Consider the following 15,651-nt stretch of genomic DNA (forward strand, 5'->3'; position numbering starts at 1 on the left):
GAGGAACTCGAAGATTTATGATATCACACTCATTTGAGCAATGTCCTAAATGTTGATCCGAATTTACAATATATGTCATGTATGATTTTCACGTTGTCAAATATATAAATTATACATACAAAATCATATATGTCTTATTATATAGCAATATATCAATCTTTCGACATATTTGCATAAGGATAGCCGGACACAAACCTTTGACTTGTTGATTATCAAATAGGATGAGCCACAATGGTTGAGTGGCCACCACCCAATCTACTGTCCTCTTGATTTCCCCGGCGGAACAGAGCTACTCCCTTTTAACTTGTCAATATCTCGCGTCCTCTCCTAAAATTTTTATTCTGAAACCAATCACAACAAAGAAAAAAACCATTCAATCTTTTGTCCAAGATTGTGCGCTCCCACTCTATGTATCTCAACCAAACAGCGGCTGCTCGATCCATCTTGTTAAACTGATCTTGACTGCGGAGGTAAAAAAGAATTTTTGATTGTAAAAATCCCAATCTGCAAATTTATATTTTCTTTTTCTTTTTTTTTAATGCTCCTGAGATCCATGAATGATTTGGGAATGTTGGATTTTGTAACCTAATCCTAAGTTGCAGCAGAAGTTTGATCGTTTTCTCTGTTCTTGGTGGATCTAACATGAAATTCAGGCGATTACATCGGATATTTGCAGTCAGTATGCGTCCCATAGTTTGCATTTATTGGGATCCAATTGAATCTTGGGTTGGATTGGGTCTTCCGTGTGGTCATCTGGAACATTATAGTTTCGAATTGTGCTAATTGAGGGTTGGTTAGCGAATTTTGAAGTAGACTGTATGAATTGGTTTAGTAAATTATGTTACTTGAGAGGCAGATGTAGATTTGTTGGAGTAGTTCTTCTTAATGGCATGGCTGTTTCGAAATTTTTATGCTGAAGTCGGGAAATTAGGGAATGCTTTTACTAAATTATGAAAGCGTAACGTGTACACTGTTAGACTGGTAAATGAAGAAAATACCGTACCCATCCTGGAATCCTTTGGAAGGTGTTCATATCTTGAACTTGTGGTTTGCCCCATCTTTCAAACTCAAAAATATTTTTAATTCTGAAAGTTTCTTGCAATGATATGATCTCACGTACATAAAAATTGATTATCAGGTATCATTATTGTAAAGATCAAATCTTCACCAGCGTTTTCATTTTGGTTTTGGAGCAAGTGATTTGGAGAATGGTCCAAAGGTGTTTTTTTTTTCAAATTATTTTTCCAATTCTTATATCATATTGCAACTTTTAATGTTTTTTTATCCTTTTTTTAAAGGAATGGAGCGTATTAATGTTAAAGAAATACCATGTTGCAGTGCTTAGCAGGGTTCAAACATTTATGTGCTCCATTGCTTCAATGCTTTGAACTTGATACACAATCAAGGGGCCTCGAGGATCCTGAAATTCTTGCCAGAGAGACTGTGTGTATGCATTACATCCACAATCTTTATTAGTCAACCTCTTCGATGCCCAACCCCTATAAAATAAAACAAAAGGAAAAGGAACCTGTAACATACAATCGAAAAGATAAGAATATGGATTTAAGATATCCTATCTCCATTCCTGATCTCATGATGTTTGTTGAAAAATTGAGATCTGAAATTGTTTACCTTTTTGCTCTTCAAAACAGTGGTTTTGAGTTCTTGTGTCTTATCTCACCTCTAGATAAGATGGTATTTTTTGGACAGAAATTTTCCATTTTTATGAAATGAAATTTCTTAATGGATCGCCTAGAAATGGAAAATGATTAATTTAATGAAGACTCAAAGGGAGTGTTTCACTGTAAAACCGGGATCTATTGAAGCATATTAAGCCGGATCTTTATGAAAAGAATGCTGCTATCCGCGTTACTTTTGAAAGGCTAACAACCTGATTTTGTCATTCAGTCGCTACAGCAGTAAAAAAAGTGTTGACGGAGATAGGTCATAAGCACTATTATCTTGTTCACTGCCCTCCATTTTCTTTCGGCTATATTCATATGTTATTCTCTAGCATGACTAGATATGCAGCTTTTTTTTTAATTGAATTTTCCTTTTATGCAGTTAGTGTAAGTGAAATAGAGGCACTTTATGAGCTGTTTAAGAAGATCAGCAGTGCTGTGATTGATGATGGGCTGATCAACAAGGTTCTTACTATATTAGCACAGATAAAAAATTCATGTCATTTTGATGTATAAATATCCTTATGGGCTAACATATCCACGAGTTTCTTATATGCTTTTTTAGCACCATAACCCCTTTCACCATCAGTCATGTAATTCAAACTTCTCTTCATTGTTTTGCAGGAAGAATTTCAATTAGCATTGTTCAAGACAAACAAAAAAGAGAGTCTGTTTGCCGATCGGGTACTTTACAATGTTTAAACATGTTTTATCAACAATTTGGTGGATTCTTTTAAGTAAAAAGTTTGTAATCATGCATTATCAAAGTTCTTTTCATGTACAATCCTTGAGTGTCCCCAATGGGCACCAGCATGCAGTGAGATTGTAGTTTTACATCAGACATGTTGATGCAGGCGAAGTGTTAGACACTAATATAAAATGATGTGTTGCAATCTATGCACAAGTATTTTAACGAGACTTGGAAATGCATCTTTCATTAACAATAAGTAATCCTTGGGATAACACTTCCTTAAGACGACTAAGGTTGCGTGTAGGGTCGTTGCCCAGATACTTAGAAATCTTTCCTCGGCCTTTCTATTTCCTTCAACTGGAACATAATTTTATTTTCCATAGAACAAATCTTGTATTTGTGATTGTTCGTCCTTACATATGACGAGTTGTGTTTATTTTTGGATATTACCTTGCGCGAATGTTCAGAAGTTTAGAAGAGTATGAAAAAATTTCATGTGTCTCTTCTCATCCACATTTCTTGGAGCAGGTTTTCGACTTGTTTGATACCAAACATAATGGAATTCTTGGTTTTGAGGAGTTCGCCCGTGCACTCTCTGTATTCCATCCAAATGCTTCTATTGATGATAAGATTGAATGTATGTTGAATATCTGATACTCCCGTTACGAGGCTCTGTTTAGCTCTTGGAGACTTTCTGATATTCATGTCATTCTGACTTACTAATTTTTCCCACTGCAGTTTCTTTTCAATTGTATGATCTCAAGCAGCAAGGTTTTATCGAGAGGCAAGAGGTGAACATTTCCCACTTTGTATTTTTCGCTCAAGCAGAGATATAATTCTGTTGACCCTTTGAAGTCTGAGCTGCTGCTTCTGTGGTTCAGTCTGTTTATTTGGATATCTTAACCTATTACTCCTTTATTTGTCAGCTTTTATGTACCCATATGCATACAGATGTACATATATTATGTAAATATTATGATTCTCGAGTAAGAGTGACTGTACATATGCTTAACAAGAGAAGCAGGAAAACGGAAACCTTTCCCCACATGTATTGCATTTTTGCTTGATGGTTATACATTGTGTGGAGCATATGTTTGTTATAACCACAATGTACAGCTTGTAATGCTTCTTGTGTGCGTGTGTTGTGATTATTTTATCATCCATTGCTTTTTGCATAAGGGATTCTTAATAATAACTCTAATAATGTCAATATCTGCGGTGTGTTCAAGGACATACAACCTTCATCAAAACATTTCAAATTTATTCCCTTTTCTTTTACTTTAATTAATGAGACTCCGAATGCTCAAGGATTGAAATTTATCTTTTGCCTTTTAGTATCTTCTAGATTTATTTCCATCGCCACTGGTTGGGCATGGGATAACATATGTCTCAACAGTTGAGAGACCCTCAATACAGACCTTGTAAATTTGCTTGAATATGTCATTTGGAAAACTGAGGATTTCCGTAATATGTCAAGTTACTTTTATGCTAGTTGTTCAATCGAAAATGGAACTGCATGCTTTATGAAAATATTTAAGCTGAAATTTGGTGTTAACCGTGTCCACATCCTGTCTAATCATACCCTAAATAACAAGTTCACGCAGTTGACCTATTTTATGTACTAAAAGTGTTGAGAAGTAGCTCAAACTGTTGCTTAAGGCTTAAGTCTTAAATAGACGGCATAATGTCATAAAGTCTTATTTTACTAACATATTAATTTTATGGCTTGAAATATACAGGTCAAGCAAATGGTGGTTGCCACTCTGGCTGAATCTGGTATGAACCTGTCAGATGAAGTTATAGAGAGCATCATTGACAAGGTTGTTCATCTACCTAACTTTGTTTTGACCTTCTCATCTCTCCTATAAGTCCAAAAACTAACTCAAGAGGATGATTGTTCGAGTCTATATGTGCAACTCTCTGGGATTTTATCTGACTGATGTGGGATAACTAACATCTCCCCCCACCCCTTCCTTCAGTTTGTGAATGAAAACTAGACAACTGTTGGTTGAATCAAACCACTCAAATGAAAAGCTATTTCAAGTTTGGCTTCTTGTCATAATATTACAGAGATTCTTAGTGGTCAATCGATAACATTAGCATTGGTTAATCGATGCTTTGTCATTTGTTTGAACTTGTTTTTACGTTTCATGGATATTTTAGTTCTATTTCAGACTTTTGAGGAAGCTGATACGAAGCATGATGGAAAAATTGATAAAGAAGAATGGAGAAGTCTAGTTTTGAGGCATCCTTCGCTTTTGAAAAATATGACACTTCAATATCTCAAGTATGTGCCAATTTTGGTGTCCGCATATCTACTCTTACTTTAACTTCATGCAATTAAGAGTATGCTGATGAAACGAAAGGATAGGCTATTTAGTGAAATAATTATGTGCCGGTCCAAAGTGAGAAAATGTACTTATGGAAACTCACGACATAAAAACTTCGGCACCAGAATCTTTGGGAATCATGTAGACTCGAATTTGTTGAGATATTTTCTTGTACTGCCATAAAATTTATACGATCAGAAAATATTGTGCTTGTGTGTGAATTTATGTGCTGGCATCGTGCATCCTAAGTTAGCTGATTGCATGTTCTTCCTTAACAGGGACATCACGACGACGTTCCCAAGCTTTGTATTCCACTCAAGAGTTGAGGATACCTGATTCCCAGACGTTGCGTCCGAGTTTTCTTGTTTATAGACGTGATGATTTGTTTCTTATCAATGACTGCCATCTCGTGTGACAATTTTGTTGCATTGTGTTTGTTTTTTCGCCTTCTTTTCATGCTTTGATACATCGAAATCGTGTGTGGGTTCGGATTATTTAGTTGATTGTAAATTAGACTTAATAAAACTCGAATTTGTCGGAAGTTAACATCCAGGTTTGAAGCACACACATCACTAACAAGAACCTTGCGTAAAGTCATAACTAATTCTAGATATCTCCGTACTTTGGAATATAAACTGAATTTTTTGAAAATTGGTCGAAATTTCCTTTTCTGCTCAAATCGGAAAAGAGTTGCAGTTCAAATTATATATATTTGGAAATTTCGACCAAACTACAGGGCATCCCAGAAAGTTTTGAGCGTTTTATGATTTCGTGAAACGAGGTACACATGCTTGAATATGATATATTCAATTTGATATTCAAATATTATCAAACAACTTATCACGTTAGTAATTTGCAAGACAACTCATAAGTTTAATATATTTCAAATTTTCAAATGTTTAATTCTCGTAAAATGTTTGTATCACTTTAAAAATAAGTGCAAAAACATCCTATATCGTAGCAAAAATAAGGCTCGCCATGCATGCGATCATATAGCAAATCCGGCTAGCAGATATGAAAATGGTACATTGTAGTTCAAAATTCTAGGTATGACAAGACGTCAAAGACCACTGAGCGGAGACAGCCTTTAACAAAACACAGAACCAGTAACTACATCCTTGGCTTACAATAGCCAGTCATATAGCATAGATGAGACCATATTTAGTTCAAACAAAAAACAATTAAAAACATTCTAAACCATAATAAAATAAAATGCGGAAAAAAGGAAATAGAGTATGTCAAACTAAGCAACCCAGTAATAGTGTTTAATCCACTTCCTCCATCTTGCTGCCCTCAGCATCAGCATCGGTTTCTTCCAATGCAGGCATATCAACATCTCCATCGGCAGCATCATCATCAATGCTCAGCCCAAGCTTTAGCATCCTGTGAATACGGTTTCCAAAAGTCGCGGGCTCATCCAAGCTGAATCCAGACGTCAGAAGAGAAGTCTCAAACAGCAGCATAACCAAGTCCTTCACCGACTTGTCGTTCTTATCAGCATCAGCCCTCTTTCTAAGCTCCTCCATGATCGAGTTCTCCGGATTGATCTCCATTGTCTTCTTGCTGGACATGTATCCGGCCATGCTAGAATCTCTTAAAGCTTGTGCCTTCATGATCCTCTCCATGTTTGCAGTCCATCCATATTCACCAGTTACCAAACAACAGGGAGAGTCCACAACACGATTAGAAACCACCACCTTCTCAACCTTGTCTCCAAGGACATCCTTGATCACCTTGCACAGGCCCTCAAACTTTGTCTTCATCTCCTCGGCCTTCTTCTTCTCATCCTCACCCTCTTCAAGCTTTAAACCTTCCTTGGTGGCAGACACGAGTTTCTTACCCTCAAATTCCTTCAATTGACCAACAGCATACTCATCGATTGCATCAACCATGTAGATGACTTCATAACCCTTCTTCTTTAGCTTCTCAAGGAAGGGTGAGTTCTCAACAGCCTTCTTGCTCTCACCAGTAATATAGTAGATATCACTTTGGCCTTCCTTCATTCTGGTCACATAGTCCTTCAAGCTGGTCAACTCATCACCGCTCTTGGTAGAATGGTACCTGAGCAATTCAGCAATCTTACTCTTGTTCTGAGAATCTTCGTGGATACCAAGCTTTAGATTCTTCGAGAAAGCCTCGTAGAATTTGTTGTAGTCTTCCTTGTTCTCAGCAATCTCAAAAAAGAGCTCGAGGCACTTCTTTACCAGGTTCTTGCGGATGACCTTCAAGATCTTGTTCTGCTGCAACATCTCACGAGAGATGTTAAGAGGAAGGTCCTCCGAGTCAACAATTCCTTTCACAAAGCTCAGGTATTCGGGGATCAACTCCTCACAGTTGTCCATGATAAAGACACGGCGCACGTAAAGCTTAATGTTGTTGGGTTTCTTCTTAGTGTCGAATAGATCAAATGGCGCCCTCTTAGGAACAAAGAGAACAGCCTTGAACTCAAGCTGACCCTCGACAGAGAAGTGCTTCACTGACAAGTGTTCCTCCCAGTCATTGGTGAGGCTCTTGTAAAAAGCAGCATATTCTTCTTTTGTGATTTCCTCAGGCTTTCTCATCCATATGGGTTTTTGCTTGTTCACCAGATTCCATTCGTGAGACACTTCTTTGATCTTTTTCTTCTTCTTCTCTGCTTTCTCCTTCTCTTCGTCAACTTCTTCAACCTTTCCTTCCTCATCCTTTTTGTCTTCCTCATCCTCGTCATCAGAGATCTCCTTTTCTGTAGTCTTTTCCACCCAAAGAGAGATTGGGTAGCTAATAAACTCAGAGTGCTTCTTGACCAAATCCTTCAGCCTGCGTTCCTCAAGGTATTCAAGCTGGTCCTCTTTGAGATGGAGGGTAATCTTAGTACCCCTCCCCAGGTTTTCACCAGAAGCATCTCTTGTAACAGTGAATGAGCCACCAGCTTGGGACTCCCATACATATTGCTCATCATCGTTATGCTTAGTAGTTACAATAACCTTCTCAGCAACCAAGTAAGCTGAGTAGAAACCAACACCAAACTGTCCAATCATGCTGACATCAGCACCAGCAGCAAGGGCTTCCATGAATTCCTTGGTTCCAGACCTCGCAATTGTGCCAAGATTGTTTACTAAGTCTGTAACATAAAAGATATTCAGCAAAGAATAATCAAACAAAATAAAGAATCAAACAAAACTAGAAAAACGATTTGACACCTACCTGCCTTTGTCATCCCAATACCACTGTCAATGATGGTCAGTGTATTGCTGGATTTGTCAGGAATAATGTGAATAAAGAGCTCTGGCTGAGCATCTAGCTTGCTCTTATCCGTCAGGCTTTCAAAACGAATCTTGTCAATAGCCTGATTGCAACAATACCGATAGTTAATCACAGAAATATATCTTCCTTTAACCCAACCAAAGTGATTGAAACAAAAATTCTAAACAGCTATATCCAGGTTAGTTTCGCCTAATATCCACAACTACTCTCACGAACCAGTTCAGTAGCTACAAATAATGTTTACAAACGACTAAATTGCTGCAGATGTAAAAAAACTAGTCCGTTCTTCTGATAATTGAAAGCAAAAAAACATATAATCCTGAATAAAGGTAAGCGATAATTTGATCAAATGCGAGAAAACAACATCAATTTTCGGATTCATTATACTCTTCAACGACTGTACGCATCCATGCTAGGAGGCACAAAGATTGCAACATATTCTCAAAAATTGAAAAACCAACACTAACAGATCTAGATCGCCACATAACACTTACGTCGGAAGAGTTACTGATGATTTCGCGGAGAAAGATCTCCTTATTGCTGTAGAAAGTGTTGATGATCAAACTCAGCAGCTGGTTGATTTCAGCCTGGAATGCAAACGTCTCCGTATCCGTCATCTCTGCGATCTCTACTTCTCAAATTCCTCGCAAAAATGACCTGAGAGAGACGAATGCTAGGGTTGTACTGTGAGCGATGTATATAGCGGGCGCGAGCAAGAGGCAATTTGTGGAGCAAGAAAAGACCTTTTTATATCATTGTGTTTTACTAGGGTTTCTAGATCCTTCGTTTTTTAAATTAAAATAATAATAATAATAATATTTATTATTAAATTATATGTTACATTTTTCCGTCCCGGCTTTTTGTGCTCAATTTTTTTAAAATTGCACTCGTTGCTATCAATAAAAATCGAACTCGTGATCTTGGCTCTGATAACCGTTGTAAGACACAGCATTTGTTGCTTTACCAAAAGCTATAGCTAGTAATTATGCAATTGTAATATTTTCAACATAGTTTTTGGTAAAACGACAAACTCTTGATCTTATAATTAGTATCAGAGTTAATGTCATATGTTTGATTATAATTAATTGCAATAAATGCAATTATTTGAAGGGAGATTGTTGAGTATAGTAATTGTTCATGCTGGTTAGATCAATCGAAATATGATGTTTGTGTTGTTGTACAATTTAAAATATTTGAGTTGCACCATACCATCAACTATAGATATTGACAAAGCAGCAAACGATTGGTCATACGAGATGTAAATTTACAAAAATAGTTTATTAAAAAAATAAAATATTTTGTAATTTAATAAAAAAAATTTGGTTTATAAAAAATTAGGTTATAACATAAAAGTTAGTTATTCTAGGTATTTTGAATGTAAGGCCGCGTTTGGTTTGGTTTGGAGGATAAAATAAACTAATGATTAGTAAGTAAATGATAAAAAAATGATTGTCGTAGAAATGTAATATATGGTGTTATGTTTGGTAAGATTTTTAAGTGTATGATAATTTTGAATTTTTTGATGAAAGGACAAAATTGCCCTTTTTTCATTTTTTTTCTTCTTCGACTCCGGCGGCGGCGACGTTCCGGCAACGTCGGTGCAGCTGGCAGTCAGCGACGCCGACAGCTGACGGCCGGAAGTTATCGGTCGGGCCTCCGGCGTAGGCAGGTTCTCGGCGGCTGCTGGCGGTGTCGATGGTCAGTGGTCGGTGGCGGCGGTCGTGGCGGGAAGTGGTGGTGAGTTTGGATATAGGAGAAGGGTAAAATTGGAAAAATAAGAAAGATTAAGAGTTAGATAAATAATCATAGGAGGTGAGTAGTTATTATTTTAACTCATCTAATATAACCTAATAATTCATAGAATATATTGACTTGGTTAAATAATCAAGCGTATCAAACGAGAGATAAGGTGGGTTAAAAAAAATAAACCCACCTTATCACCCCTACCAAACACTCCCTAATAATATGATATATAATACATCAGTGGACGACCACGCACTGTTATCGTCTAGATCGTTTTTTTACCTAAATATCTAATTTTTATTGTCAATCTCCATATTTATCCGATAATTCATCTATAACTCTTTTTTTTTCCAATACAAATTAATTGAAAAAATATCGCACATTATTTTTTAAAAAAAATTCAAAAATTGTATATATTAAATCTGGCCACCGTCTTTGCGGATTTTGAGGCTTCTAAACGGTCATGTTTTTTAAGAACGCTCATCGACTTTGTAAAAATCGAATAGCGGCTCATCCTATCTTTTAAATTTAATCATATTTTTATTTATATTTTAAAATTTTTAGATAATTCATTATTTATAATAAAAAAATATAAAAAATTATTAATTTAAAAATAACAAAAATTATAACGAGCGTGCAAAATCACGGCACTAGCCACTAGCATCTATAATCTTGTAATTCAAAATAAAACATAGTTCAATCTATATCCAATAGATATTTTTTTCGAAATTATAAACAATCTAGGAAAATCCTGTACAACTAAACACGGAAATTCGATAGATTTGTTTTATCATTTATGTATACGAGTAGTTACGAGGTCATAAATTCAGTCTACACAATCCATCCAAAATGGTAAGTATCTAGATAATTTAAAATTAAACATTTATAAATTACATAAAAAACATAATAAGAAAGAAAAATAATAATAATAACCACTATTCAATTTCTTGTTTGAAGAGACACAAAAAATACGCACAATCTTCTCCCAAGTACTAAATCTACTATACTGGCATCATCAAATCAAGCCTTCCTTTTGACCGATGAGCCTGGCAACTCTTAAACCACCGTTCCATCTTCATTGACTAATGGGAGAGGAAACTAGCCAAAATGCTCATTTAAGTTTGACAGATTTTATGTTTTGATCCTTTAAAATATTTAATTTAGTTTCGTTCTTATAAAATTATGTTGACTTGTGTTTTTTTTTTTCTCGTCCGAATAGTTACATAAAACCAATAATCTTTGAAGTGTCTAACATCATTTCAATATTCCATAATAAAAAACTTAATAAACAAGCTACTAATTTACATAACACTCAAAATTGCCTATACGAACATTTTAGCTACCATGGCCAAAATTGAACATTCATATGACCAATTCTCTTACACTAATTTTAGTAACGTTTACCCCCATCTCTCTTTAGATTTGGGCCGGTTCTTGAAAAATAACCAAGATAGAAAAATATAGGATATCCCATCACCAAAGAAGATCGTTACTGGAGCATTCGGATACCCCTGAAAATGTCAGGGTTAAAATAGAACCGAGATTTAATCGGCCAGTTAAAAACAGTCGCAAAGTAAAAGACAAAACGGCAAACAAAATTAAAAAAATTTAAAAAAGAGTATCACCATACTCGATTGCAATAGATAAAAAAAGCCATAAAATCAGTCATCCGCCGTTAATCCACTACATAATTTTAAGAAAGGAAAACTTCCGTCAATAACTCATCAAAAACAACCTAGGATTTAGTCAACTTCCTCCATTTTGCTGCCTTCGGCATCAGCATCTGTGTCTTCCAATGCAGGCATGTCGGCATCAGCCTCACCAGCATCATCATCGATGCTCAGCCCAAGTTTAAGCATCCTATGAATCCTATTGCCAAAGGTGTTAGGTTCATCAAGACTGAACCCCGAAGTCAGTAAAGCAGTTTCAAAGAGCAGCATAACCAAGTCCTTAACCGACTTGTCGTTCTTGTCGGCATCAGCCCTCTTTCTAAGCTCCTCCATGATTGAGTTCTCCGGATTTATCTCCATTGTCTTTTTGCTGGACATGTAGCCCGACATGCTGGAATCTCTCAAAGCTTGTGCCTTCATAATTCTCTCCATGTTTGCTGTCCACCCGTACTCACCAGTCACCAAACAACAGGGAGAGTCGACCACACGATTTGATACCACAACCTTCTCAACCCTGTCACCAAGAACATCCTTGATCACCTTGCACAGGCCCTCAAACTTTTCCTTCAACAACTCAGCCTTCTTCTTTTCATCCTCTCCCTCCTCCAGCTTTAAACCTTCCTTGGTAGCAGATACAAGCTTCTTACCCTCAAAGTCCTTCAATTGACCAATGGCATACTCGTCAATTGCATCAACCATGTACAGAACTTCATAACCCTTCTTCTTTAGCTTCTCAAGGAATGGTGAGTTCTCAACAGCCTTCTTGCTCTCACCAGTAATATAATAAATCTCATTTTGGCCTTCCTTCATTCTGGTCACATAATCCTTCAAGCTTGTCAACTCATCACCGCTCTTGGTAGAATGGTACCTGAGCAATTCAGCAATCTTACTCTTGTTCTGAGAATCTTCGTGGATACCAAGCTTTAGATTCTTCGAGAAAGCCTCGTAGAATTTGTTGTAGTCTTCCTTGTTCTCAGCAATCTCAAAAAAGAGCTCGAGGCACTTCTTTACCAGGTTCTTGCGGATGACCTTCAAGATCTTATTCTGCTGTAACATCTCACGAGAGATGTTCAGAGGAAGGTCCTCAGAGTCCACAATCCCCTTCACAAAGCTCAGGTACTCCGGTATCAACTCCTCACAATTGTCCATGATAAAGACTCGGCGGACATAAAGCTTAATGTTGTTCGGTTTCTTCTTAGTGTCAAATAAATCAAATGGCGCCCTCTTAGGAACAAAGAGAACAGCCTTGAACTCAAGCTGACCCTCGACAGAGAAGTGCTTCACTGACAAGTGTTCCTCCCAGTCATTGGTGAGGCTCTTGTAAAAAGCAGCATATTCTTCCTTTGTGATTTCCTCGGGCTTCCTCATCCAGATAGGCTTTTGCTTGTTCACCAAATCCCACTCGTGAGACACCTCCTTGATCTTCTTCTTTTTCTTATCAGCTTTTTCATTCTCTTCGTCAATTTCTTCAACCTTTCCTTCTTCATCCTTTTTGTCATCCTCGTCCTCATCATCAGATATCTCTTTCTCTGTAGTCTTTTCCACCCAAAGGGAGATTGGATAGCTAATAAACTCAGAGTGCTTCTTGACCAAATCCTTCAGCCTGCGCTCCTCGAGATATTCAAGCTGGTCCTCTTTCAGATGCAAGGTGATCTTGGTACCCCTGCCAAGGTTTTCACCAGAGGTATCTCTGGTCACAGTGAATGAACCACCAGCCTGGGACTCCCATACATATTGTTCGTTATCATTATGCTTTGTGGTGACAATGACCTTATCAGCGACCAAGTATGCTGAATAGAAACCAACACCGAACTGCCCAATCATGCTGACATCGGCACCAGCTGCAATGGCTTCCATAAATTCTTTGGTCCCAGATCTCGCAATTGTACCAAGGTTGTTGACCAAATCTGTTAATCACATGACAGCACAAAATACCCGCCGCATAAATACAAACAAAACCATTTATTGCAAGACAAGATTGGCCATAAGAACACTTACCCGCTTTTGACATTCCAATACCACTGTCAACGATGGTTAGCGTGTTGTTTGTCTTATCAGGGATGATGTGGATGAAGAGCTCTGGCTGAGCATCTAGCTTGCTCTTGTCAGTCAAGCTTTCAAAGCGGATCTTGTCAAGAGCCTGAAATCAACATCACTCATTCGTATAAAGTTTCTAACATAAACTATTCTCCACCACTACCATTATAAATAATGACCAAGTATAGAGAGCTTGGGAAATAATCTGCTTACTTAACTACAATAACAAACATATTTATCAAACAGTGTTACAATTATAGTATGTAACATCGCACATGTCGAATTAATGGTTTTTAAAACAACAAATCTCATGCATCTGTCCAGCTGTATACTATGGGTTATCAAGCACCAAACCAGCAAATCGACCACAAATGTTTTTTACAAACCAAGGTATGACTATATCGTATATTTTCTTATGGAATCAATAATCGAACAAAAAGATGAAAGCACAAGGAGTAGCATCACATCACATAAAAATATAACTTAATCTAAACTGCCAAAAATCACTTTTCATGGAATTAGCCATCAAATATCACAGCCAAGGCTCCATTCTCCGTACATAGATAAAGGCGCCATATAATTACGCTAAAAACACCGAATATATATGTCATCAGATCTGAATTACGATAGATCACAGACAACCTGCCGCGACACATGAGTCATACCCTAAATCTAGACAAGTTAAAAAACAGATTAAATTGTAAGCAAAACAAAACAAAAATAGGGAGAGGGGCATTACATCAGAGGCGTTACTGATGAGTTCACGGAGGAAGATCTCCTTGTTGCTGTAAAAAGTGTTGATGATCAAGCTCAGCAGCTGGTTGATCTCCGCCTGAAATGCAAACGTCTCGGTATCCGCCATTGCTGCGATCTCGGATCTCACCTTCACACAACACAATTTGCAACGAAATATATAGAAGAAAATCGAAATCAAAGATTATTTCCGCAGAATTTAGCGTTATAGCAAGAGGCACTGACTGCTGGAAGAAATGAAGGGATTTATATAGCTCTGTTCTCTAGGGTTTCTAGATCCTTCGGTTTTTTTCAAACTCTTTAATTTAATTTTATTTATTATTTATTTTTTAAGTGTGGCGTGTTATTTGTTTTTTTCCCTTCCAGATCCTTCGATGTTTTTAGGTCTTGTTTGGTTGCCAGGTAAACGTTGTTACTTAAATTCTGGAAAAATAAAATGTGCTTAAGTACGAAAAAGTTGTTTTAATTTTACAAAAATACAATTATTTTGTTTTCTTGAATAATACTTTTTTTGGAATATATATTTTATGTCTTTAATGCAGCTTTTTTTACAGTCATGAAGCAAAATAAAATCAAGACTGTCATAAGAAATAAAATGATTTTAACACAAGAATTGACCGCCATCGCAAATGGTTTCAGGAGACGCACTTGTTCGGGTATGTGGATCTCCGGATCGGAGATCTTGGGCACACTTTGCCATTGCTAGAGCATATCCGATGCCAAAGATATATTGACGCTTTCTTCTCTATCGACATCATTCCATAGTTTGTTGTTCATGTATTTCCATATGCTCCATAAGATCATGACTAGGTTGGAGATTATCTGAGATGGACAACGTTCTAGACATTGAAAGAACCATTATGCATAAGACTCCGATGGTAGCCAATTTCGAACCTGATACGTCAACCGGACCCAAGTCGACTTGAAAAAAATCAGGTTAGGTTTGGGCGTTTTCATGTTGGGGTTGGTCCCGAAAGCTTACCCGATAAAATAGTCAGGTCTGGGTCAACTTGAGTTGACCATAATGACTACATTTTTATAAATTGTATGTTTTAATTTTTTTTATTGTAAATGCATCAATATCATAAATTTTATCATATAATATTTATTTTGTAAAATTTGATTTTTTAAACAATTTTTTGTTTTTTGTAGTAAATATGCTTTAATTTTTTTACAAGTAAATTTTCAATTTATGAATTTTTATAAATGAAGACGCTTGATCAAATATTTATTTTGTAAATATTGATTTTTTTAAAAGTTTATCGAAAGTTATTTTGTGATGTTTGAAAAAAAATTATGATTTATTGTTATTGATATCATAAATATTTATCATGCAATAATTATTCTCTGAAGTATAGAATTTTTTAATCAGTTGTTTATTTTATGAAGTAATTAATAGTTTAGACAACTTTTACTCATAATTTTAAATATTTATATCCATGAAACATAATTATCGTATATTTAGGTGATGTTTTGTTATTATATATTTAAACTAAAATATC

At 36.4% G+C, this 15,651-nt stretch overlaps 3 protein-coding genes across 4 annotated transcripts; 1 reads left to right on the plus strand and 2 right to left on the minus strand.

The window, feature by feature from the left end:
- Positions 1–162: 162 nt before the first annotated feature.
- Positions 163–5,263, plus strand: LOC140978083 (calcineurin B-like protein 3). Of its 2 annotated transcripts, XM_073442861.1 has the most exons (10): positions 164–470; positions 1,139–1,219; positions 1,299–1,447; positions 2,065–2,147; positions 2,307–2,366; positions 2,902–3,010; positions 3,112–3,164; positions 4,113–4,193; positions 4,548–4,660; positions 4,982–5,263. In XM_073442861.1, exons 3-10 carry the CDS (start codon positions 1,330–1,332, stop codon positions 5,037–5,039), a joined length of 675 nt encoding a protein of 224 aa, XP_073298962.1. In that variant the 5' UTR covers positions 164–470; positions 1,139–1,219; positions 1,299–1,329; the 3' UTR covers positions 5,040–5,263. The 2 variants fall into 2 exon arrangements, with proteins under 2 accessions (XP_073298963.1, XP_073298962.1); XM_073442862.1 differs by lacking the exon at positions 1,139–1,219 and having other exon boundaries at positions 163–470.
- Positions 5,264–5,686: 423 nt separating this feature from the next.
- On the minus strand, positions 5,687–8,687 carry LOC140978084 (heat shock cognate protein 80-like). The gene is made up of 3 exons (XM_073442863.1): positions 8,441–8,687; positions 7,887–8,028; positions 5,687–7,803 (listed from the first exon to the last, which is right to left on the minus strand). Exons 1-3 carry the CDS (start codon positions 8,561–8,563, stop codon positions 5,969–5,971), a joined length of 2,100 nt encoding a protein of 699 aa, XP_073298964.1. The 5' UTR covers positions 8,564–8,687; the 3' UTR covers positions 5,687–5,968.
- Positions 8,688–11,292: 2,605 nt separating this feature from the next.
- LOC140978085 (heat shock cognate protein 80-like) lies at positions 11,293–14,389 on the minus strand. Its single transcript, XM_073442864.1, has 3 exons — positions 14,136–14,389; positions 13,358–13,499; positions 11,293–13,266 (listed from the first exon to the last, which is right to left on the minus strand). The coding sequence occupies exons 1-3, from the start codon at positions 14,256–14,258 to the stop codon at positions 11,432–11,434; spliced, it is 2,100 nt and encodes a 699-aa protein (XP_073298965.1). The 5' UTR covers positions 14,259–14,389; the 3' UTR covers positions 11,293–11,431.
- Positions 14,390–15,651: the final 1,262 nt, after the last annotated feature.

The sequence above is a fragment of the Primulina huaijiensis genome, chromosome 6 (genome assembly GCF_012295235.1).
Source record: "Primulina huaijiensis isolate GDHJ02 chromosome 6, ASM1229523v2, whole genome shotgun sequence".
Taxonomy (NCBI): Eukaryota; Viridiplantae; Streptophyta; class Magnoliopsida; order Lamiales; family Gesneriaceae; genus Primulina; species Primulina huaijiensis.